The sequence below is a fragment of the Thamnophis sirtalis genome, unplaced genomic scaffold (assembly GCF_051295495.1).
Source record: "Thamnophis sirtalis isolate CommonGarterSnake01/CBP01778 unplaced genomic scaffold, rThaSir2_p1.2 scaffold_11, whole genome shotgun sequence".
NCBI classification, from domain to species: Eukaryota; Metazoa; Chordata; class Lepidosauria; order Squamata; family Natricidae; genus Thamnophis; species Thamnophis sirtalis.
The window spans coordinates 30,368,179-30,393,644 of NW_028261391.1; the positions used below are offsets into that span (position 1 = coordinate 30,368,179).

Below are 25,466 nucleotides of genomic sequence, written 5' to 3' on the forward strand. Positions count from 1 at the left end.
AGGTAGTCCTTTATTTACAACAGCTCATTTAGTGACCGTTGGAAATTACAAACTGTTGCAGCATCCCCATGTTCATGTGATCAAAATTCAGATGCTTGGCAGCTGACTCATATTTATGACCATTGCAGTGTTCTGGGCTCATGTGATTACCTTTTGCAGCTTCTGACAAGCAAAGTCAATGGGAAAGCCAGATTCATTTAACAACTCTGTCACTAATTAAAACAATTGCAGTGATTCACTTAACAACTGTGGCAAGAAATGTCATAAAATGGGGCAAAATGTACTTAACTGTCTCAGCAACATAAATTTTGGGCTCAATTGTGCTTTGTAAGTCAAGGAATACTTGTATAAATTTTGGAAAAGAAGCTGCAACAGCAGAGAGAGAGGGGGGAGGAAAGGGAGAGAAGGAGGCAAATTTTCACTGCAATCCGTAAATCAAACATGAGAGAGATAGTCAGATAGTCAGAGCTATAAAACAGAGCAGGATATAGGAATGCAGATCCTAGGGGATGAGTTGTTTCCAGCAGAGGGGCAATTATTGGCAGCTATTCTTAAATAGGCCAGTTGGATGAATAGCTCAATTATAAGCATTTGGGTGTTTCCTGTGGAACTGAGCAGCACAGATACATCTGGACTTGGATATGCTGCCAGAAACTGATTTATTGCTCTCACCTAGCTCTCCTCCCCTGCTCCTGGGGATTTCCTGCCCCAGGTAATTGATACTGAGTGGGATCTGATAGTTGACTGTCAGCACCAAGATTTAGCAGACACCCAAACGTCAGGCCTCTCAGTATCTTGACAGTCTTGACAGTTGGTACATATACCAAAGAACTGTTAAAGTGGTATATGCCTGCAATATGGGTATGTAAAGCATGAAGAATACATGTCCTCATTTTAAAAGTGCATTTGGTAATATGATACTATCTTTAATTCACTTAGCAGCTGTGGCTGCTTACAGCTTGCTGTGGGTTGAATCACATACAGAGTATTAAAAAAACACAAATGTTGGTAGCTCTTAATCTAGAACAATCTTAAAATAATTGCAAATGTATTCATCTTATGTAAGTTCCTTTAAACTTAAAGTGTGTTACCATTTTCCATTATTTTCTAAAAGCAAAAAGCCCTACTGCTACGCAATCTCCCAAATCTTCCTTCTTGGCAAGTTTGAATCCTAAAACGTGGGGAAGATTAAGCACACAGTCGAACAGCAACAACATTGAACCAGCACGTACAGCTGGTGTGAGTGGTCTGGCAAGAGTTGCTTCAAAAGATACAATATCCAACAACAGGTACCCCTCACAAAAAATGGAAATCAGCTTTGTTATATAAAAGACAATTCTATACAATGTTCAATATGCTTTTTTACTTTTATTTTTTAAATGTATTGATTGGTCTGTAGCAACTAAGCTTCTAACCATTAGTGACAGAAGATCCTGAAGAGCATGATGGGTCAGAAATGTTATCCAATAGTTAGATGATGGAAATTATCAAGGAATGGGAGTATATGTATGAAAAATCAAAGAACAAATCATTCAAGCTAAAACCAAGATAAATAAGTAGTACAAGACTTTTATGTTACTATAAAAAGAAAAGGAATGTTGAAGAAACTAGTCAGTCAGAAATAAGCAGAGATTACTGGTGGAAGAAAAAAATAGTTTTCATTCTCTCTGCAATGATGTGATTTATTTATGTTATAAATGTATATTCAAAGAGTTGTTCAGAGAATGTGTGTAATACAAAGGTGGTAATGTATTAAATTGTGCATCTCTTGTAGAGAGAAAATTAAGAGTTGGATTAAAGAGCAAGCTCACAAATTTGTGGAACGTTATTTTAGTTCGGAAAATATGGATGGAAGTAACCCTGCACTAAATGTGTTACAGAGACTTTGCACTGCAACTGAACAACTCAACCTTCAGGTTAGGATACCTTTTTCATCTGCCTTTGAATAAAAGAGTAACTTTTATGGGACAGTAATTAAGCACTTTGCTGCTTAAACTATATATCTCTCTTCTTGCTTAAGTAATTTTTTTTAATGCACATAGCTTTGCTTTGGAAAAGATAGATTTTAAAGCTTGGTGGTGCTCAAGGGTTATAAGTTTTTCTTGCTTGTAGTTTTTTTTTGCTGAAGAAAAATGGTGATATGCTATCACTATCAGTTTTTATTCAAATAGATTTTAAGGATATAATTAGAATTGTACCAGCTTCTTCTTTTTAATTCTAAGATGTAATTTTGTAATGATATTGCTAAGCACAATTGAACATCGAGCTAAGGCACTAGTTTTACTCTATCTGTGAATGTGTGAATTTAATATTACAAACGGAAGTAACTTGGCTGAGCAGGGCTGAGTACATAATAATTGTTATGGAATTCTTATTCCATTAATGATCCAGTATGAAGATGTGTATGCCCATGGAAGACCAAGAGAAAATGTAGCAGGATAGATACATCTTATGTTTGAAGTGCACTAGAAATTTACATTTGATTAAATTTTGGATTTAATCTGCATTATTATTATGAATTTAGTAAGCCACAGTGGAAACAATGAAACTGTTATGAAAGTAAGAGAGAAATAAGAAATGCATAATTTGATCCTTATTGTTGGTTGCCTCAGTCAGTCAGAAGAAAACATTTTGCGTGTGTATGTGGCAACATTTCACTTGGATGGCTCTGAGGAAATGTTTTGAACATAAATATTTCAAACATCCTATTTGTGTGGGTCATGCATTGCATGAGTGTATTGTGCTCTATATTTTACTTATAGTGTAGGTTCTGTGCATACTCAGATATGACAAAACAGGTAAGTTAAAGTCAAATCTGCATATATTTTGCAGTACATCTTTCTCTTCTGTTTTTAACTACCTGCTTCTGTTCCATTCATGGAATAGTTCCAACACCACTAAGCCTTCTTCTTATACAGAAACTATTTCTTTCAGGCGGATGGTGGAGTTGAGTGCCTTGTAGAAATTCGTAGTATAGTCTCTGAATCTGATGTCTCTTCGTTTGAGATCCAGCACAGTGGGTTTATGAAGCAGCTACTGCTTTACTTGACGTCAAAGGGTGAAAAAGATGCTGTAAGCAGAGATGTCAGATTGAAAAGGTTCCTTCATGTGTTTTTCTCTTCTCCTGTAAGTATTCATGTATTGTTCAGTATTATAGCGGTCTTTTCATTCCAGTGTACATTATTTACTCTGTAATAAGTCTTTTGAATATATTAAAGACAGATAAATATGCTGGTTATTTTATCCCAATAACTACTCGAGAGCCAAATTATGAAATATGGTTTGATGCCAACCTCATACAAAGAAAAATGTCTGAGTTTTCTATTTGATATGTAAATTCTTCAGTTTAATGATCGAGACAGTTAACAAATTAAATAAAATACAATTATACTGCTCTTGGTGAACGATAGTCTATTAGAGTTGTACTGTCTTGAACATTTGGAATATAGCTTCCGTATTGTCCAAAGAAGTAAAATAATACTGCATTCTTTAATTTTAGTTCCTCATTAAGAGCTATATGAATTCAGTAGTCCCTTTCAAATATATAATTCTGTTCCATTTCTGTTTGTCCATTTGGATTATTTAAATGTTGACTTGTCCAAGCTTTGAATTTTACATAATGGGTAAAAAATTAACTTTTACAGCTTCCTGGAGAAGAACCCCTTGGAAGATTAGAACCTTTAGAAAATGCACCTTTGTTAGCATTGGTCCATAAAATGAATAATTGTCTTAGTCAGATGGAGCAATTTCCAGTTAAAGTCCATGACTTTCCAAGTGGAAATGGAACGGGCAGCAGGTAAGGATTAATGCTCAGGTAAACTTATTTGTATTCCTTGTAGCATAATCATAATCCTTGTATTATGAATTCTGCACAGGTAAAATTATATGCTATATGGTGTTTATTGTTTCTTTTCTTTAAATACTAAACAGGTATATTTCCAAATTAGTGGAAAATCTTAAAATGTTCTTTGTAGAAGTTTCAAGAATATAATATTTATAAAACTCCAGTTTCCTAATCTGGCATGATACATGAACTTCAGTTGTCGGAATAAGATTTGCCCATTTCATCTACCCGCACTTCACACTTTTGCCTCTAAAATAGTCTTCCTCAACCTACTGAAAAAGTGGTTGAGTCTGTGTGTATCCATATAAGAGAGAAGAAAAATGACCCTTTCTGTTATTAGCAGCAAAAGTGAATTTGATATAATTTATAATGGGGGAGACATTACCAGATAGATCTATAACCCAAACTGTATTGACCAAATATGGTAGGATAATTTAAGAAAAATACAGAACATTATATGAACCATGTATAACATGTAATCGTGCCTTAGTTTGTTGATTTATGAAAGAATAGATTTAGAAGTTCAAGATTTTTTTTTAGTTTCAAGTCTTTTGAAGTAGATGCACTTTGGAAAGAATGATTTTTTAAAAACTAACAATCATGCCATTTTTGTTAATCTGCAGTAAAGTACTTTCCAGTAAAACTTTACTAATGCAGTTATTGCAATTTCAAGTTGCATTGTACCTCCAGTATTTTAATAAAGGCATATTCTGATTGCTTAATTTTCTTAGGTGTTCATGTTCATTGACTACTAGTGATTGTACTTTGTATTTAGAGAAAACAACTCTTGGTTTGAATTTAGTTCAAGTAGATTAGATCTATAATATTATTACATATAGTAATAATTCTGAGAACAAACCTCTTTGCTCCTGGTTGTTTCCCAGTTGTTATCCATGGTTTGAATCATTCCTTTGTGGAATAATTGCAAAGGTATTATTCCTAAAGGTGTATCTGGTTCTTCATGTGTGGTCTCTGTGCATTACCTATGTGGGCTTTGTGAATCTTCTATTGCTGAAAATTTTCCTGGGAAACTATGCCAGTATTGGCATGCATGGAAACAGTCTCTTCCTCTTCGTTCCTTTTCTGCCACTTAGCAGTTGATTAATTGTTGATGATATTCTTTTTTTAATTTAATAGCTTCTATAGCCAAGAAATTCACTCATTGATTTTGTTTTCAAAGGCAGGATATAGTAGAATTTATTGGCTTTTTAATTGGTAGCTTTAGCCTGTTGAAAGCTTGTAGATGAATATAATCACACTAGTATGTTAATACAATGGCTCTTGGGTCTCACAGCACTGGTTTTATTCTCCACTGTGGGTTTACCCGTGAGAATATTTTACCAAATATGATTTTCAGAACACGTTTCAGTAGTTTATTAATCTCTTTTCATTCCACAATATAGTTCTCAGATGCAATTGTTCTGTTGCATAGTCACTGGCAAGACTATGAAAAGCCTTACTGCAGGTTTCTGTCCATTTTTGTACAGTAGATTCTGAATGAATTAGGAATTATGCATTCACTCCAGATGGGCCCTTTCAATATCAACAGTGTTTTCCAACAGTATATTTCTGTCAGATATCTACAAAGAAGCATCTGGTTAAGGCCTTTGTGTTTTGTCATATGTTCCCAACTCAGTCAGTGGGTCAGGGAAAATTCTTAATTAGGGTATTACTCTTGTTTGTTTTGATCTAATAGGAGCACTGGGCCACCACTGTCAGATAAACTTCCCCCAAATGTGTGTTGCACTGAGACCACAATAAAGGAAAATAGATTGTTTACTTGCAATAGATTGTTTACTTGCAGTCCTACGGGATTGGGCGGCATATAAATTTTATTAAATTCAAATTCAAACTGTAGTTCTTTATAATCTGTGAATTTATAATCTGTGAACTCTCCTTCCTCTTTTAAGTCTATCTTGCTGGGTGATTCTAGTTCATGTATTTCTTTGCTAATCCTTAGGAACTGGAAAGGAAAGAGGAGAAATTCCTCGACAATACTGACATGTTTTCCACCCAAAATCTCAATTATAGAAGGTTCTTGACTATCAAAACCTTAGCTATAGAAGGTTTTTGCTAGGCCTTAATGCAGGTGCAAAACCTGTATATGTAAATGTGCAGATGCCAACCAAAAGATTTATAGTTATAAATAAATAACCTGTCTTTCTGGCTATTCTGCCTCTTATTTTTACAAGACGAAAATCGCAGAATAAAAACTGCTAGAATACCTAATATATGAAAATCCACATGGATTATGAAAAAAAGATGCAAGAGGCACCATATAAATATCAAACAAATTTATTAAATTAGATTGTCATTTAAATTATAGTGCAAATGCTTTCTTTTGTTTTTATTTTAGGATAAAACTCTAGAAAATTCTGATATCTAACATAGATGTTTGTCAATTGATAAATCATTTTTTATGTTAGTATCCATTATAATTTTCTTAACTGATATCCTAAATTCCTAAAAAAAACAACAACCCTGCTACTCTTTGAGGAATTCACCTAATTAAAAATATACCTAAGTAACTATTGGGAAGTGCTAGCTTTTAAATGATGTGGATATCAGTTTCGCTGAATGTTCTTGTATCTTCTATCATAATATGGCATCTGTAGGAATTGTGAGAAAGTGGAAGTCTATGTTGATTTTAGACTAGATTGATTAAAATCTACAGACTTTTTTCTGTAATTTGAACCAAAAACAATAATCTATTAAACAATAGGTTAAAAAATGATCTATTTGTATGCTTGCTCATTGAGGTTAAAACGAACAAGATGGGATGCTTAATGAAGTAATATCGAATTATTTGCTTCTACTAGTGTATTGTGCACTACTCTACCTATTTATTCAAAAGGAGGTAACACTTTTTAATCGGTCTTGCCTTGGGTAAGATTGTATGAAGGTGCTACTTTAATCAGCTTAAACTGTCTTGAACAGCACCTTGCTAAAATAGTTTGAAATCAAATGAAAGATATCACGTGGTGTTATGAAGGTTCTGAATTAGAAATACAAATTAAAGTACCTGTCATCTTAGCAATTGGCTACATAGCCAATGCAAAAGATGAATTATTTTAATTATTATAATGAAATAATGATTGTATGAAACTGAAAATAGAATAACTGTAGCAACGTTTTTCATAAATTATCTTGAGTTTTTCTCTTAACAGAGGATCACAAGCTTTAAAATTTTTCAACACACATCAGTTGAAATGCCAGCTGCAAAGACACCCAGATTGTGCTAATGTGAAACAGTGGAAAGGAGGACCTGTGAAGATAGATCCTCTTGCGTTGGTACAAGCGATTGAAAGATACCTTGTAGTTAGAGGTATTTTATTCTTGTTATGAATACTACTGTATGATCACAATTGTATATTATTTCTAGTTGTGTTTTAGAAGCTTGGCTTTTACATAATTTTATTATAACTCAGTTAGTTAAATGTTTTAAGCAGTCTACCCAAGGTTTCTTTGCAATGACATTTTGGTCCCTATTTCATTAGTGTTCAATGGTTATATATCCAGCTATTTGAGTAATACTTTAAATAACAGTTTGGTCTGCCCATTCCAAATGGTCTGTTCATATATTATATTGTGCAGAATCAGGAATATGTTAACCAGCTAATATGGACAAATAGCTAATTGAGGAACATTTCTTATTGAATATTGTTATAACTCAAGTTAATTTTTTATCATATATAATTTTCCTTCATAGATTAGCAACAGTTTATAGTTGGATTATTAAGGATTGCATGTGTTGTATGAGGCAAGGAACATTTCCAGTGTGATATGGCAACTTTCCCTGCCCAAATTCTTCTATGCTGCTGAGATACACAAGTGATGACTCTGAATGAGAACTATTCCTTCTGTGATAGTTGCTATCTATCTTGCAGTTGTGATAGAAACTAGACAACCTGTTACTCTTTGGGTCATCTGCATAGCTTATAATGCATTTAAAAAATTCTTAAAAATTCAGGGAATATCAGAGATATATCTACTTAAAAATAGCCCATGTTAAACTGTATAGCACAATCAAATATCAGAGTTTGACCGCAGGGAATGTTTTATGATATTTCTTATTATATAATAAGTGTTTTATAATAGGTTTTTTTGTTATAAAATGTTTTATAAAATTTGTCAAATTTCAATTTCGTGGGAGTTCCTGGCTCCCAAACTTTAGACGCATTCTGTAATTTAACTCATTTGAAGTACCTTGCTTGAAAATGTTTTGCCCTATGAATGCACCATTTCATCCCAGTGGAAGGTTACAGGCATGTGGATTTTAGTAAGACATAGATTCATAATAGAGGTATATCTATTAGTTTGTGCAAGCGCATATCTTAGTAAGGAGTAAAATAAAGGTGGTTGCATAACTTCGGAAGGTATTTATTTATGCATGCACATATACATATGTATGTATGTATATACACATTATTACTTCTGTAGTATAAGTAAAAATAATTAACAAAGTTAAAAAAGCCATAAAGTCTTCATCATTCCAGGTCCATATGAAGTGCTTGATAGGTGGACAAAAATGCCAAATCCAGTTTAAACATCTGACTGAATGTGCGATCAACGATAATAATTGATTGAGGAAAAATAATTAGGAAAAAATTATGAAATACTGAAGTAATGAGAGATACAGATCAAAGTTGCATACCTATTAAAGACATGTCAATTGTTATACCAATCCTTATTGGTGTCCTCAAAACTTAAAGAACTCCCTCTATATCTTATTAAAATATTGAATTTATCTGATATGAATACCCTAAAAAATTACCCTGCTTGGAACTCCCTATATTTTAGATGGTATCTTAGTACCATCTCAGGTGCTTGGTTAGGAATTGAATTATTAAGTTTCCACCAGACGTAGATTGTAAATCTAACTTTAGATTACCCACACATAATAAATTAAAAACCATAACCCCCCCACCTATCACTTATCCCAGAAGAAGCATGCTGGTAAGTCTTCCTATGCCTAAAGCAGACAGTTTTAATTGTCTTTACTTAGATCCCTTAGTATATAGAAGCTTCTTGGTAAGATTTTTGGAACTCCCATGCTAAATTATTCTTTCTGTAATGGGTCTTTTGAGATAGAATATTATACTGTGATTTAGCATTAAAAATAGTTTTAAAAAGCCAAGGTAATTTTCCTTTTCTTTGCTTTCTTCATTGGAGAAAAAAAATTATATAAATATAAGAGCATAAAATATACTTTGCAGCTTCTGTAATTATTTTAAAAGCATTCATTCTTCTGGAAGATCCAGTGGCAAATTCTATTTGTTTATTTTAGGTTATGGCAGAGTGAGAGAAGATGATGAAGATAGTGATGACGATGGCTCAGATGAGGAAATAGATGAATCTCTGGTAAGGTACTGTTCAGTGTATAATTCTGCTTTGCATTTTCAAAAGTCGTTTTTAAAGGTTTTTCTCTCCCCCTCCCCTCCCCCACATCTGCTTTTTTTAAATAGGCTGCTCAGTTCCTAAATTCAGGGAATGTGAGGCACCGGCTTCAATTCTATATTGGGGATCATCTCCTGCCATACAACATGACAGTTTATCAAGCAGTTAGACAATTTAGTTTGCAAGCCGAAGAAGAGAGGGAGTCTACAGATGATGAAAGCAACCCATTGGGAAGAGCTGGCATATGGACCAAAACTCATACCATTTGGTGAGCCAAAGAAACGATCTGTGACAGAACTCATATAAATCTAATGAAAATATATATTAAAATATTTTAACTAATTTTAATTACTCTTAATTACCAGTTAACATGACAAAATGGAGGGCAGTAGGTTGGGGCAGATTTTAAAACTTTCTGAATGGCTTAATCTAGTGCGAAAATCTGGAAATTCATATGAGTATAGGGATTAGCTTCAATTTATTTCGTCCATTCCTAACAGGAAAAAATGTTCTGGCATCATTGTTTGGCATTATAGAACCTAAATGAACAATATACACTAACTACATGTTTGTCTCCTGATGAAAGGAAATTGGGAAACCTTTTAATGCATTTTGTTTGAAAAATAAGATTGAATGTTTCACATGAATACTGATACTCCTAAATAAGATGAAATATGGCACTCATTTCCTTTGATATGCTATTTTTATTGATTTATAATTACTGTAGAAGTGGGTTTATTTATATGCTTTATTTCTGTCCCACTTTTCACCACTTATTTTCAGATAAGTTGAGTTTACTATCTCAAATCCCCCATTAGGTTTTAATAGCTAATGGTGAATTTTATCTGGTTCTCCTGGGGGCCAGTCCAGTTTTTAATTATTCCTATCTCTTTTCAGTGGCTGATTCTTTTGACTATAGCAGTGTATCTAGAAGTTAGTATGAAATGATCATTTCTTCATACGTGGAAGGGAATTGGAAAGGGACACTAAGGGCCACCTTGGTTCAACGCCTAACCTTTTTAAACTGAAGAATAGGATGGGATTTTTATCCTCCAATAGGCATTTGATGAGAGTATCTTTTGGCACTTTGGAGTCTTGTTAATTTTGTTAGGCCATAACATGTCATGGAAAATAGCATTACCTCAACCACATGACTCTTTCATTTGACATGTATATGTTGCAGCAGATAACAGCCACCTGACCAATTTTGTCTGGATTCTGAAGTAAAGCAGGTAGTTACCTGGATGGGAGATGACCAAGGAGTTCGAGGGTTGTAGGCTAGACTAGGGCAGTTAAAAATAGTCATAGAAGACAGTGCAAAACTACTTCTGAACCATTTTCATAAAAACTACTTGGTTATATCTGTGTAATAGAATATGGTTCCCAGGTGTATACATATGTTAAATCCATTAGTTATGTAAACAAAGGCCTTTAAATGGACAAATGCAAGGGTCTAGAAATGTCGTAAGAGTTTAACTTCCAACAGCAATTTATCATGTACTACTGTATCAAAAGCCTTACAAAAATCTATGTAAATTGCATCTACAGCTTTACCTTGATGAAGACATGTAGTCCAGATGTTTCACAGTGCAAAAGTTGTAAATTAGAGGACGAGTTTTTCCTAAGGTCAAACTGTTTGTAGGATAGCAAGTTGTTTGTCTATAAGTGGTAAACGATGGATTGGTTTATAATTGATTCCATAACTTTGCATGTAACACAGCACAAAGAGATGGGTTATAATTTTCAACTGAACTAGTGTCACCCTTTTTAAAGATTGGCATAATTATAGCTGATAACCATAGATCAGGCAGAGAACTAGTTTGAAACGATACTTCAAACATTGTACACACAGGTTCAGCTAGGACGGTAGCAAGCTTTTTCAAGAAAAAAACACATAATCCATCTGGTCCTGTGGTTAGCAATGGCTTTAGATTACATAATGCTAATTCAGTATTACCTACTGCAAATTTAATATTTTGCCTAGCTTCACCTGCTGCTTCCTGTCTGTTAGGTAGATTTTTTGATTGACATTATTTTTTTTATGTTTAAATTGATCCAAGGAAAAAAGCTATTACTCATAGCTTTTGTTGGGTCAATTATTTATTAGAGTGTATATCTTTTAGGTACAAGCCAGTACGAGAAGATGAAGATAGTAATAAAGATTGTGTTGGTGGTAAAAGAGGAAGAGCACAAACTGCTCCTACGAAAACATCTCCCAGAAATGCAAAAAAACATGATGAATTGTGGCATGGTATGTACTTTGTTTATTTCCTAATGTAGACTAAAGGTTGTATAAGTTTTGAAGTATATTATTTCAACTGCAATTTAATTGACATTGTATTTCTACACTTGTATTATGTAAAATGGCTGCAATGAAAATATTGTATATAATTTTTTCTCTAATGGAATGTATTTTCTTGTAGATGGTCTATGTCCTTCTGTCTCAAATCCTTTGGAAGTTTATCTCATATCTTCCGCTCCTGAAAGTATAACTTTTGAAGATCCTTCATTAGATGTTGTTATTCTTTTAAGAGTTTTACATGCCATGAGTCGTTATTGGTATTATCTATATGATGTAAGTAGTCTTGGTAGATTTGCATTAGATGTCTGGATCTGTGTTGAGCTTCATTTTCTTAGGTGTAATTAAAACAAATTTTAATTGTTTACTTTTCCATTTAAGATCAGCAGAATAATGTTAATTAACAATGTATGAAATTATTGATTATTATCCTAATTGCAATAGTATTATTTCACCACAAAGCTACTGGGTCCATGCATATCAATATAAATGTATAGTGGATCTGAATAATGTACTGTTTGGTTATCCATTCATGCTGATATTATATTTTAAAAACTACGTCAAATGTTGATTACTTGACACTTCTGAGAATATAAGAACTACCTTGGATCACAGCAACGACAATCTATTCAGTATATTAATAAATGCACATATCCTGTGAAATTGTTTAATACAGAAAATAATTTACATGATCATTTATCAAATGACACTCTGGAAGTGTACTTCAAAATGCTTTGCAGGAAATTTAAGCTACTGCTAGCTGGGTAGATTTGGGAAGGGGTGAAGATTTTTGTTCTCCATGTTTTGTGGTAGTTCTTTATGTTATATATGGCATGGTTAATGGGGACAGAAAATTTTATACAGAGAGGAAGTGGGAGAGTAATAGCACCTAACTGTGATGGCACACCATGATTTATAAAGAGGCAAAGCAGGTTCAGAAGACATTTACAATCTGTCTTTGTAATAGCCTTAATACATTTAACTGTCAAATAGAAACAACTTTCTTTTTGTTACTGCAGAATGCAAGCTGTAAAGAAATTATTCCAACATCTGAATTTATCAACAGTAAGCTAACAGCAAAAGCTAACAGACAGCTTCAAGATCCTTTGGTAATAATGACAGGAAACATACCAACATGGCTGACAGAGCTTGGAAAATCATGGTATGAAGTTTGTTAATCACTATAGATATTTTAATGTGTTATTCCTTATTGCATATGTTTTTCTTTATTATGAAGGAATAAAAAATAGGAAAGTAAATACAAAATACTAAATTTTAATATAGAGTGGATAGATGGATGACTTTATGAAATGTAGAAGACTGCTTGGTTTAATAAGAAGCACACATGTATATTTTAGGTTACTGAAATGCAAAATACCAAGAAGAGTAATAAGCAGTACTTTCCATAAAGTCTTGAATGTCTTTAATGTTTATGCAGTATGTACAGTTTGCATAGATATTTAGTGGTTGGGAGATCAAAGAAAACAATGAGAAGACATTGTTTCTCAGTGACATTTTTTCCAAGTCATGAAACTGGGTTGTATCTCTGCTCTCAAGAGTTGTTCTATTAAAACCTGGCTCTTCAAGTGAGTGCTCAAGTATCACTCATGTAACATAGTAACTTCAAACAATTAGGAGATCTGGCTTCTTTTATTCATGTTTACATTTTCTAGATAGAATTACAACTTTATATGAGGTTGAATTTTGCAAGTTAAAAATATCATTTGGTTGCAAATCTAGCTTTATGCAAGTCTTTATCTTGCTATTACTTAAATCAGTTCATTAATTCACTTTACACTGATTTTGACATATAAAAGTTCGGAATGTATTTGTTTGAAGGACTAACTACCGTAATGTTAGCTTGTTTGAACTTCAGAGGTATGTTTTGTAGCTTCTAAGAAAATCACATCTTTTTTTTTTCCTAGGGGTGTTTAGTTGCAATCTGTTTCAGTAGGCATTCTGTTGCCAGTTTTAAATAGTTACGTTGAGCGTCACCTTCAGTAGTCTACAGTAGTGAGCTTTAAATATTTTATTTAAATAAAAATTTATTTAATATTTATTTAATATTTTTTCATTAGCTTATTTGAAAAGTTATTTTAATATTTTATATTGGGCAGGGAGAACTAGATAATGAAAGTGTTTTCAGCTTCATGATTACAGCTTTGTAATGACATTTAATTCCAAAATAATAAACTTGTAATGTAAACATCATTTCTCTTTTTATAGTCCTTTTTTCTTTCCATTTGACACCCGGCAAATGCTGTTTTATGTAACTGCATTTGATCGTGATCGAGCCATGCAGAGACTGCTGGACACTAATCCAGAAATCAATCAATCTGATTCTCAGGATAGCAGAGTAGCACCCCGGCTGGATCGGAAAAAGGTAAATTGTTATAGGAAAATTGTCTTTCTTAAGCCATTGGATTTTGAATAGTTAATTCATTTAATTAATTTTTATGCTGTCTGTCTTCCCTATAAGGTGAAGAAACTAGAATCAAATAAACATCAGAATTACTGTGCTCATCTGCAGTAATAGATTATTCCAGAAAACAATAACTAAAACAACTCAAAGCCTAGGACAGTGATGGCGAATCTTTTCAGCACCGAGTACCCAAACCGGAACATGTGTGCATGTGCATGCGCTGCAGCGCTGGAAACTCAAAGACCAGCTGGCTGGCACCCACATGCCTGTTTTCAGGCCATTTTTGGAGTCATTTTCAGGCCATTTTTGGGGCTGGTTTGGGCCCAAAAAATGTCCTAAAAACAACATTAAAAATGGCCTGGAAAACAGCCTGAAAAAAGGCCTGTTTTTTGGTTGTCATCAAGGGCCTAGCATGATATGTGAATTCAGCCTATGTCAGATTTCCGTTATATGTAATTTAAATGAATTAAAGTAAATTAAATGTAATTTACATGGCTTAGAGAGTCAGTTTTTCAGCTAAGGAGTCAAACTAAAAATGAGGAGACAGAGAATTCTAGTTCTGCCTTAGACATGAAAGTTGGCCTGGTGACTTTGGGTCAATTACTCTCTCTCAGCCCAACCAATCTCACAGTATTATTGTTATGGAGAAAATAGGAGAAAGGAGAATTAGGTATGTTTGCTATCTTAAGTTATTTATAAAAATAATAAAGACAAGATTAAAAAATCTTTAAAATGTCATGTCTACATCAGTGAATTTATATTCTCATATATGATTATGATGATATTAAAATTTTAGCTAGACAATAAATACAATTGTCCTTTTCTTTGTCAATAGCGCACAGTGAATAGAGAGGAATTGTTAAAACAAGCAGAATCGGTGATGCAAGATCTGGGCAGTTCAAGAGCTATGTTGGAAATCCAGTATGAAAATGAAGTAAGCAAAGATTATGGCTATTTGTTTCTACTGTTTGTTTATCTTCCTCTGTGAGTGAGTAAAAGGATTAAACAGGTTCTGTGCTCTAAATTTCTGTTTCCCATTTTTTTGTCCACTGCCAACCTCAATAAGCACACAGATTGGCACTATTGCAGCTACAAAATCTGAAAATTACTGTTAAAATATTTTAAAGTTTAAACTTTAAAATGCTGTTGTTCTTGACTGAAATATTTTGACATTTCACACCTTCTGGAAGATTCTGGAAGGAATCCATTCCCCAGAATTGTTATCTCTGACATGGGAACTTTAATTTTATTTGTCCAGAATTGTCACAAAATTAAAGTAAAGGTATTTGAAGTGAAAATATTTTGATTATTTTTCCATTGTGACTGACTTATAATTAAGTCTTCCATTGTAGTGTTTCCACTGTAGTGCTGGTTTTTTATGTTTGTTCCTCCTTTCAAGAACAAGACCTATGGTGTGCTGGATTTTAACAACTAGCATTTCCTGTTGCAGGGCTGTTGGTTTTACCCTTCAAAGATCATAAAATGTGTAATAGTAATTTGTTTTTCCTCAAAAGGTTGGCACAGGTTTAGGCCCCACACTGGAGTTTTATGCACTTGTATCTCAGGAATTACAAAGAGCAGACTTGGGCCTGTGGAGAGGTGAAGAAGTTACTCTTGCCAATCCTAAAGGTAAATAAGGATCAAATCAAATTGCATTTCATCATTGATTCAATGGTATCTGCCACTGGAAAGGGTATCTGCCAGCGAAGTAGAAGGGAGTACAGCATGAAAGTTAGTTTGCTGAGCATTTCTTCAGAGACTAAGGAATTTAGAATCCAGTAAATTTAGGGTCACTTTTGCTATTTATCTGTCTGTCTTTACTTCTAAAACTAGTACTAGTGGGAATATACTGTAATTAATTGTAAACTTGCAGAATGAACTACAAGTATGATTGACATCTTGGGTTGACAAATAGTCCTCTACATTTCCTCAATAGAAACAACTCAAAGATTTGCTTGCTGATTCTCAACTCTCATTAGCTGGCAGATGCAGGATTGCTCTGCGTGATTCTTTTTAGAAAGTGGAAAAATATTATACTGCTGGATATTGTTAATTTTTCTTGAAACTTTCCATGTTTTTAAAAACACTAGAGTAAGTACTTTTAAACTTTGTGGTTAGCTTTGAGATGTTACTAGTTTAATCTTGTTGTATGATTTGTATATAAGACTACTTTTTGTTTTGAACAGGAAGCCAAGAAGGGACCAAATATGTTCATAATATTCAAGGTCTGTTTGCACTTCCATTTGGCAGAACTGCTAAGCCTGCCCATATTGCTAAAGTTAAAATGAAGTTCCGCTTTCTTGGAAAATTAATGGCAAAAGCAATCATGGATTTTAGACTGGTAAGAGCATAACTGGGTTGAGCTTGACATAACTTTTCCTATCTTTGAAGTAATGTTTATTGTCATATATGTCAATTTCATATGTGAAATTGCAAGCTAACCATTACATCTTCAGTATTAGCTGGATATGATTTATCTTTTGACAATTCAGCTAAAAAATTTACCTTTTGCTTTTAGGTTGACCTTCCACTTGGCCTTCCCTTTTACAAATGGATGCTGCGGCAGGAAACATCTCTAACATCTCATGACTTGTTCAATATTGACCCTGTAGTAGCCAAATCTGTGTATCATCTTGAAGAAATTGTGAGACAGAAGAGAAGACTTGAACAAGACAAATCACAGGTATCCATACTAATATTAGATATGAAAGGCTTTATTTGGTTGCTTTTCAATTAATCCTTAAAAGGAGTACAGTAGAACCTCTCGTCATGACCATAATTCATTCCATAACTTTGGTTGCAACCCAATTTGGTCATGACCTGAATTTAATTTTCAAAATTTGGCACTTACAAAAAATAAGCCGCAAAAAAAACCCCGCAAAAAAAGTGAATTTTTTGGTCAGAACCTGATTTGATCATGGTCAGAAGAGTTCATGACCAGAGGTTCTACTATATTTCACTTTGTCCCCAATTTAAATAAATTCTTCTGGGAACATGTTTAACTACATGCTCAAAAAATAGAAAGCTAAAAGCATTTTTACCAGATGATCACTTGTGTTTATGCTTATACCTTTAGACCAAAGAAAGTCTACAATATGCACTGGAGACCCTTACAATGAATGGCTGTTCAGTTGAAGATCTAGGATTGGATTTCACATTGCCAGGGTTTCCAAATATAGAACTGAAAAAAGGAGGGAAAGACATACCTGTAACTATTCATAATTTAGAAGAATATCTCAGAGTAAGTAACATCAGAGATTTGAAGGATTTGATTGGCAGTAAGATTTTATTACTAATACTCATTCTGAATGATTGCTGACATGTTCCATGATGCTGGTGATGAAACTTCAACTGTAATTATTTTTAATTGTTTCTTTAAAAATTTGCTTTAAAAGGTTATGTGTTATTTAGTGAATAACAGTTCCTGAATATGCTTATTTATAAATGTGTTTATTACACTGATATTCTATGCTTCCATTGTGTTTTAATCTGTTTCAGAGAAGAAATATATTAAACTTAAAAGTTACACTTTAAAAATCAGTATAAATCTTTACACATATATTTAAAATCATAGACCACTTAAATCTGGATCAGCATAGGACAACATTATTTAGAAAGAAATGTGTAGTATTGTCAGTTAATCATGCTGCATGAGCAGGTACCAATAACTTAATGCAGAATAAATGTCATAATTGGAGAATTTCTATTAGAAATATTGCTGAGTTTTATTTTGCTTTATTATTTAATAACTAAAAGGAAACTATCAACCATAGAACTGTTTTATGTCACGTAGCTTAGATTTGGATGGTGTATTAATTAGTTTTCTTACAAACATTGTTACCCGTTATTATTAATAATAAATTCTTGAGTAGCCTATTAATGTTACTATTTTGTCAATGTTTTCTTATAGCTTGTTATTTTCTGGGCACTAAATGAAGGTGTTTCTAGACAATTTGACTCATTCAGAGATGGATTTGAATCTGTCTTTCCCCTTAGTCATCTTCAGTACTTCTATCCCGAGGAGGTTAGTACATTTTATGTTTGAGCCTAGAGAAATAACTTTGTACTCTTGAATTCTATTTTCTTGGTTATAAATGTGTAGATATATACAACTTGTTTGGTAATGGAAATTTCTCATGGAAAATATTTAACTTAATAAAACTAAATTATCCTGATTTCTTGGCATAGTTTTGAAATGGCCATATACTTCTATTTTTCTAATGTTTGCAGTTGGTATATGTTGAGGACATTATATCTCTTACACAGTATTACATAATTCTGCAATTTGTGGCTTGGTTTTTAAGAGCTGATACTCTTCTGTGATATTTTGTTTTCTTCATAAGGAATAGGTGGAAAAAAGAAAAGTCTAGGAAAAATACAAAGCTCAATTTCTGCAAGATTTGGATAAGTGGTGTCATTTGTAGTTCTGCACAAGGGATTCTGTTAATAAGTTCTGCAGTAATAAGTTGACAGCTTCTGTACTCTTCTCTCTTCACATTCATGTTGCCTCCTGTTCTACAACACTCGTATAGCTGGACCAGTTGCTGTGTGGTAGCAAAACAGACACTTGGGATGCAAAGACACTAATGGAATGTTGCAGGCCAGATCATGGATATACACATGACAGGTGACACAAATTTCTTTATAAGTGAATAATTCATTTATGAGTCAAGCAGCTTTTTATACTATATCTATATCAAGATAACTGTGTTTGTTAACTGAAGTATTCCTCTTTTTATTATTTTAGTCGTGCTGTGAAATTCCTGTTTGAAATTCTTAGTAGTTTTGATAGTGAACAACAGAGATTATTTCTTCAGTTTGTGACTGGTAGCCCTAGACTGCCAGTAGGAGGTAGGTGTTTTGATTGATATCTTAATAAAAACAAATCATAATGATTTATTTGTGTTGAAAGTCATCTTTGTTCTATTTAATTATAATACAGCTTTAGCTCCAAAAGGGGTATTTATATAATTCTTAATTTGTAATCCTCCATAGTTATATCTTAAAATAAAATAATTTATGGTCTGATCCTGTTTGGATCATATCAGTAAATAGTCTGTCAAGTATAATAAACTTTACTCCTAGATAAGTATATATTGACTGCAACATTATCCTAGTATATAAGAAGTTATATATGAAGTTATAATGAAAGTAGTTTTGGCCTCTGATTTGGTTAATTGTATGGACATTCTCTTTATATCTTTGGGCCAGTCACTGTCTCTCAGGTGAGGTTACTTACTGGCTTATTGTGAGGGAAAGATGCTTCTTGATTTCCTGAGAGGGAAAACTGGATCTAATAAATAAAATAAAAAATGTATAATTTCATCAGAATGCCATTAGCTTGCCTTGAATAATGAGCAAGCAGGCGGCAGTATATTTCTAAATAAAAATAAATAAAACGAGTCCATATTTATAGGCTTATCTTGTTGCAGTGGGGGAGGAGGGAAATGCACACAGAAAGCTTTAAACAACTAGACTTTTTGTGATAGTCACTCATTTCTTAGTTCTAGCCTGATGAGGAAGGAACAAGTTGGCAAGAGATTTTTGAAGAAACATCATAGCTTCAAATGTTCTACCTTTCCTTCCTGTTTTTTTAAAAAAACCTTTTACTATTTGAGGGAGCTTCCAGGGGAAATATAAAGACTTTCACTTTAAACATTACAATTCTTCGTAAAGAAAATGCATCATACCAACCATACAACAAAAATGACACGTTTGTGGAAATCTGCACACATGTATCTTTTGTAATGCTATGGTTAAAAGTTAAACGATGGTTTGTTTTCATATGGATCCACTTTAGCGATACAAAAACTATGTAAATCATGTTGTATTCTAACTGATAGCTTAATATATAAATTTGTAGTGAAAATTGGTTTTTCCCCCCACTTTCTTCTTAGGCTTTCGAAGTTTGAATCCTCCCCTTACGATTGTACGGAAGACATTTGAATCCACAGAAAATCCAGATGACTTCTTACCCTCCGTAATGACCTGTGTAAACTATCTCAAGTTGCCAGACTATTCAAGTATTGAGATAATGCGTGAAAAACTTTTGATAGCTGCAAAAGAAGGGCAGCAGTCATTCCACCTTTCCTGATCACAAAGAATAATGCAATGTCTGCCTGTTACAGCAAAAAGAGAATCATGATTCTTTTCTAAATGTATCATCTGAGTCGAGGAAACGTTACGCCTTGTTTAGAAAACGGCTTGCAGATTATAAACAAAGACACTAGGTTGATATTCATTAAAGGCCCCTTGGACTTTAAAGTGATCAGGCCCTAAAGTTGTTGTGACAAGGTTTCTTTAGCAAGTTCTTGTTTTAAATTATCATTTATCAATGAGTGAAGTTTAACTTGCTTTGCTGTGTGAAATTTAAAAGGGATGTTTTTTCAGGCTGGAACAATAAATGTTGCTGTGCAGTTTAATACTGGGCTGTGTGTATCCATCTAGCCAAGTCTGCAGTTTTTTCCTCCCAAAGACAACTTTGTACATAAGTACAGAAATTGAAAGAAGTATTGGACCTTCTAGCTAAGTAGACTAGTTCTGTATACCATGATTTGCTCCCCTTTCCCTCCCTCATGTATTGTCTGATATGCAATCCATATGGCTCTATTTGTGTGCATCACTCACAATTGTTACATTTTTGGACATGGACATTTACTGTTCCATGTTTTCTCAAATTAAAAAAATAATTTAATTTTATTAAATATATTGTCAATAATTCCACCTTTGTAAGTAGGTAGGATGTTTCCTATAGCTTAGTTTTAATGTAGTAGTGTATATTGGCTACTTACCAGAAGAAACTCTAGAGCTGTTTACACAGTAATTTAGGCAAACCAACTCTTACCAGGGGCTAGGAGGAGTGTATGCTTTTTGTGTAGTTGAAAAACTCAACAATTGATTGGTCTGGCCAATATTTATGATGTGGCCAGAACATTTTGAATTGATGTAAAGTTTTTTATAAAGTCAAATTAATATTTTTTTCTTCCCTGTTCAGTCCTGTTTATTTTAAGTTTATAGTTTTCTTTGAATTACTTGCCCCTGCTGTCAACTAGCATTCCCTCCCCCCCATTTGCCCACAATACTGGTATGGATCAAGACAATTCATCCATTTTTGACACAGATAATGCACCTGTAAGAAATGCTGTCCTACTGTTTTATGTGCTGATTTCTCAAATCTGCAATAATTTACTTCATCAGGTTAATGTTTTTACCTGAATATAAATAAAGTTTGCTTCACCTTTTTGTTCATAGTTCTGTACTGTATGCATAAGTTCAAACCTGTAAATTATTCCAATGCAAGTAAATCATCTTAAATTTCGTTGGCTAAGTTGCCATCTTGTCATGGATGATTTACCATTAAACAAGAGTTTGCAAGATCTAGTTTTCTTTATTTTCATGAGTTCAAAAATAGAATATTCCAAAACATTCCTGAGATGTACATGCTATGTAGTTCATCTCTTAATGAAAAACTGACATATGACTTTATTCAACTTTGAGAAATCAAAATAAACATTGGAGTACTGTTAAATTTGGTTGGATGATCAGGGTAGAGCATCTATTAAACCTCAGCAAGATTGCTTTTCAGATGAAGAACTTGTTACTACATAATGTACTCAAGTACATGTAACTGATATTCTTTTAAGATAATGGGACTGGCCACATTGTGCACCACTGAACTGTGATGAGAAGCTGAACGCGAAAATCATTATGCAAAGACATTGAGCAGTCTGTCAGATTAGAACTGAATGGAAGTACTTCACAGTGGACATAACAGACAATGGCTAGTATTTCTTAAAAACCGAAAGGCAGTGTTAAAATATGGACTGGTGTTTAAAATTGTTCAGATAATGCTATCAAACATGGCACAAAGACTCGTGTTTATAGTACATTGATAGCAATTTGTTCTTTTTTAAGGTTCTATATTTTAAAAAAAATTGACATGTAAAAATATTTTGTATTAAAATATCACCTGTATTGATATTTTTTTTACCCATGTTGTCTCCCTACAGAATCTGGATTTCATTGAATGGCAGTTCTTAAATTCAAAAAGACCTCTGATTTCTGAAAGCCCAAGTAGCTTTGGGATGGGATGGAATTGGGAGAATATTGTTTTGAAAAAAAACCTGGGCTATTGCCCGATTGGATCCATGCTACAAGATCGTTTTATGCCTAATTTGGAAATGGGAAGGATTAAAAATAATAGTGTTTATTCAGCAAGCACAGGAATCGTATGAAGAGGCCTGACTATTTTACCATAGCAAACTTCAGTCTGCCAAAATGAAGTGATATATAGAAATATAGAAAACTGCATCATGGTTTCCTGAATAATGTATGTCTTTTGTTAATTAAAAAATTGACCAGTCAGATCTGTTATTTTGAAAAGATTGGTGATACTGACACAGTTCATCACTTTATTGTCATACTCTAATTTTGGGTATATCTTTTTGCTGCTGTTAGCAGACACAGTGCCACTGTAATCTAGTTTAAGGTATGAAGTATAGTGCTTTAAAGCAGCTAACAAAGTGTAGATCGATTGTTTGTCTTCAGTAGTTTAGTAGACTAGCGAATGCCTCCAGCTGTGTACTTTGTAAGACTGACTTGGAATTCTATTCAAGCAACATGAATTACTGAGCAAATTAAGGAGATACACATTTTGTTAGTTTTCCTTGCTTAATGCATATAGTTTATATGCATTACTAAATTTTAAGAATTAGGTTAAATATATAATTGTTCTGTTCACAGTAAGAAGTGACAACATAAAACACTGCTTCCTGAAGACTTTACAATAATCTTACTTGTTTTACTCTTCAGATATGAATAACACTCTTCAAACCAGAACTGGAAACAGTCATTTAGCAAACATTATAAAAGATTGTGGGAATTGTAGTCCAACAACTTAGCATGGGTAAAGTGTGCCAACAACAGCTACTCTTTCTCAAGCTACCCTTTCAGGATTCCGAACAGTACTCTGAAAATCTTATGATTGCAGCGCATTGTGTTGCCCATAGCTATCATGACTCAACTTAAACTTTTAAACTGAAAATTTCTAGTTAGTATTGTGCCATATTATTATCATCTGTAGGTATTCTAAACTGGTGGAAACTGAATTAAAGTCCTAAGAAAGGACCTAAGAATTAAAGTAGTGTCCAAGGATAGTTCCAAATAGGGTGGATTTTTGTAAAGTGTTCTGGTCTGATAAATTTTGATATTTCCATATATCAAGGGTGTTTTTAGATACTGCAGTGAAGGCTCCAATCACAATTAGAACAATAAGTATTTTTCTCCATAAGCATTCAACTTCAATCTGCCAGTTCTGGGATTTTGTAATTTTTTCCAGTTCTTTTTACTCTATTAAAGTATTCATTCACTGGAAACCTAGCATACCAGCTTTACAAACCCACATCGCTATTGGAAACAATGTGTAATCTCTGTAGTTTAAGTAGTTTAATATTTCTGAAAGTGCAACCTATTTTCATTCGTACTTTCGGTCTTTAGTCTACTGCTGCTTTCCAATACTGGATCCTTGATCCTAAATACATATTTCTAGACATTATTTATATTTTATTAATTTTATAATAGTTCACAAGAGCACTTTTTCATTCCATTACTCTGCTTATTCATGTCTTTTCATAATTATTTAAAAATAGGCAAAAGTAGAAAGTGAAACTGAACCATTAATTTCATACAGTTGTCACAATGAGTAACATCTCTTTCTGTGACTCTTCCCAAAAGAACTTCACTTACTTTCCCTAAATGTATTTGTGTTTAAGTGTCTTAAAATTGCTTTTAAGCCTCTGAATTTTATTCCTAATATAGAAACAATTCTTAGCTCTGTCACAAGGCACAGTTTTGACTGCATTAAAGCAATTATGGAAGTACACAACCAGCTGCTTAATTTTCAGATACTAAATTGGTGTCTGTGCCACTTCTTACAAACTTATTGCCTTTGATTTATGCTAGGGAAACATTCCATGTACAGAAAATGGAATATTTTCTTCTAAAATGATCTTCAGGCAAAGTTACATTGATTTATAGTACTCCTTAGATTAAGCTAGTATCTTGAGCATCTCTTTGCTACTTTAGAATTCTAAATTCTAAAGATGTATTGGTTAAAGTTGATGAGATATTAGTAGAAAGATATAAAAGCCAGATAGATATTTGAGCTGGATAGATTTATTGAGCTAGATAGATTTATTGAACTAGATAAATAAATTAGTGCCTTGAGTATTTCTTCCTAAATCAGGTTTTTCTATTATGTCAATGGCAAAGCACTTGCAAAATGTCACTGACTGGATGCATGCATTGTACATAGCTTTACCTAACCATGGTTTATTGAATAAGTCACTGTCAATGGAGACAGCATACTAGGCCTGCATTATGGCTTAGGAATTGTGTAAACCATATCACGTGTTCCAATTTGACCAAAAGCCAAGCTAAAACTAATCATTTCCCATAAAGCTCAAAAAGGCTGGATTTATAAATAGAAAAGAATATATAATTGGTTTGTTTGAACTCTGAATTTATGTAATTTGTGATTCAGTGTGATAAGCAATATGACAATGGCTTAAATCAGTAAACAATGGTTAGTCAACCATGGGTATTACGTTGTGCAAACACAGTGTTGCATGCAATTTTGTTTCCTTTAAAATGAGCCTTAAATGGATGGGGATTTTATAAATGTCAAAAGCATCTTCCTTTTGAAGATAAATTTTAGGCATCATTTTTGTCATCTGCTTTTCTAATGCTTTTAAAGCTTCATTATGACAATTTTTACAAAGATGATTTTAAGACAATAATACCATTTCTGCTAATTGCTTTAGCTACTTTGGAATGGATATAACATCTATACATATGTTTTATGTATATATAAAAATCACAACTAGTAAAGTGCTTTTGTTTATTTTAGTGTAATCTGGTTAATTGAAATGTTTTTGGCTAATCTGTTTTAGAATCTAAGAATATCTTTTTTTAGGGTTTAATCTCTTGTCAGTTAAATTTTCTAACTAAAGATATGGACTTCCACATACAGCCCGAACCTTCAGCAGTGCTTTTTCTCTGGAAGTGTTTGTTCATTAAATTTAGAGGGCTGTTGGCTCAAGAATGACATTTGTCAGTTAAAAAAACAAAAGAAAAATGTGTCTGAACAAACCATATTCTATATAGGATGTACCACAACTGATAGGGATTCCACAAATATCCAAAGGCCCTGAAGTACTGCCAGGTTTTTAAAGACTTTCAGAACATTATCAGGGTGTGAACAACATGGATCTTTGGGGATGTTATTCCAGAGGGTAGATGTTGCAACAGAAAAGGTACACTTATTATATTCTGATATATGGCATTTGATTTTAAGAGATCCAGAATACACTAACTTCGACAGCACCAATATTGGGTTAGGTACAGGTAGCCTTTGACTTACAACCATTTGTTTGAAGTTACAAGGGCACTGAAAAAAAGTTATTTGTGATTAGTCTTCACAGTTATGACTGGCAGCATCCCTATGA

General features: G+C 33.3%; 1 protein-coding gene across 3 annotated transcripts in view; it reads left to right on the forward strand.

The window, feature by feature from the left end:
* The window catches only part of TRIP12 (thyroid hormone receptor interactor 12), a 79,165-nt gene extending 57,827 nt beyond the window's left edge, over positions 1-21,338 (forward strand). For 2 of the 3 annotated variants that reach the window (XM_087725442.1, XM_087725443.1), the window contains exons 23-42: positions 1,115-1,289; positions 1,775-1,916; positions 2,935-3,126; positions 3,645-3,796; positions 6,997-7,169; positions 9,132-9,205; positions 9,310-9,509; positions 11,365-11,492; positions 11,665-11,816; positions 12,560-12,702; positions 13,767-13,923; positions 14,798-14,896; positions 15,477-15,591; positions 16,149-16,303; positions 16,481-16,645; positions 17,039-17,203; positions 17,873-17,986; positions 18,495-18,589; positions 18,710-18,813; positions 19,860-21,338. In XM_087725442.1, the coding sequence (XP_087581568.1) occupies positions 1,115-1,289; positions 1,775-1,916; positions 2,935-3,126; positions 3,645-3,796; positions 6,997-7,169; positions 9,132-9,205; positions 9,310-9,509; positions 11,365-11,492; positions 11,665-11,816; positions 12,560-12,702; positions 13,767-13,923; positions 14,798-14,896; positions 15,477-15,591; positions 16,149-16,303; positions 16,481-16,645; positions 17,039-17,203; positions 17,873-17,986; positions 18,495-18,589; positions 18,710-18,813; positions 19,860-20,056 (2,897 nt within the window). In that variant the 3' untranslated portion in view covers positions 20,057-21,338. The remainder of the gene's footprint in view (positions 1-1,114; positions 1,290-1,774; positions 1,917-2,934; positions 3,127-3,644; positions 3,797-6,996; positions 7,170-9,131; positions 9,206-9,309; positions 9,510-11,364; positions 11,493-11,664; positions 11,817-12,559; positions 12,703-13,766; positions 13,924-14,797; positions 14,897-15,476; positions 15,592-16,148; positions 16,304-16,480; positions 16,646-17,038; positions 17,204-17,872; positions 17,987-18,494; positions 18,590-18,709; positions 18,814-19,859) is intronic. The other variant, XM_087725445.1, reaches the window with a different exon arrangement.
* Positions 21,339-25,466: the final 4,128 nt, after the last annotated feature.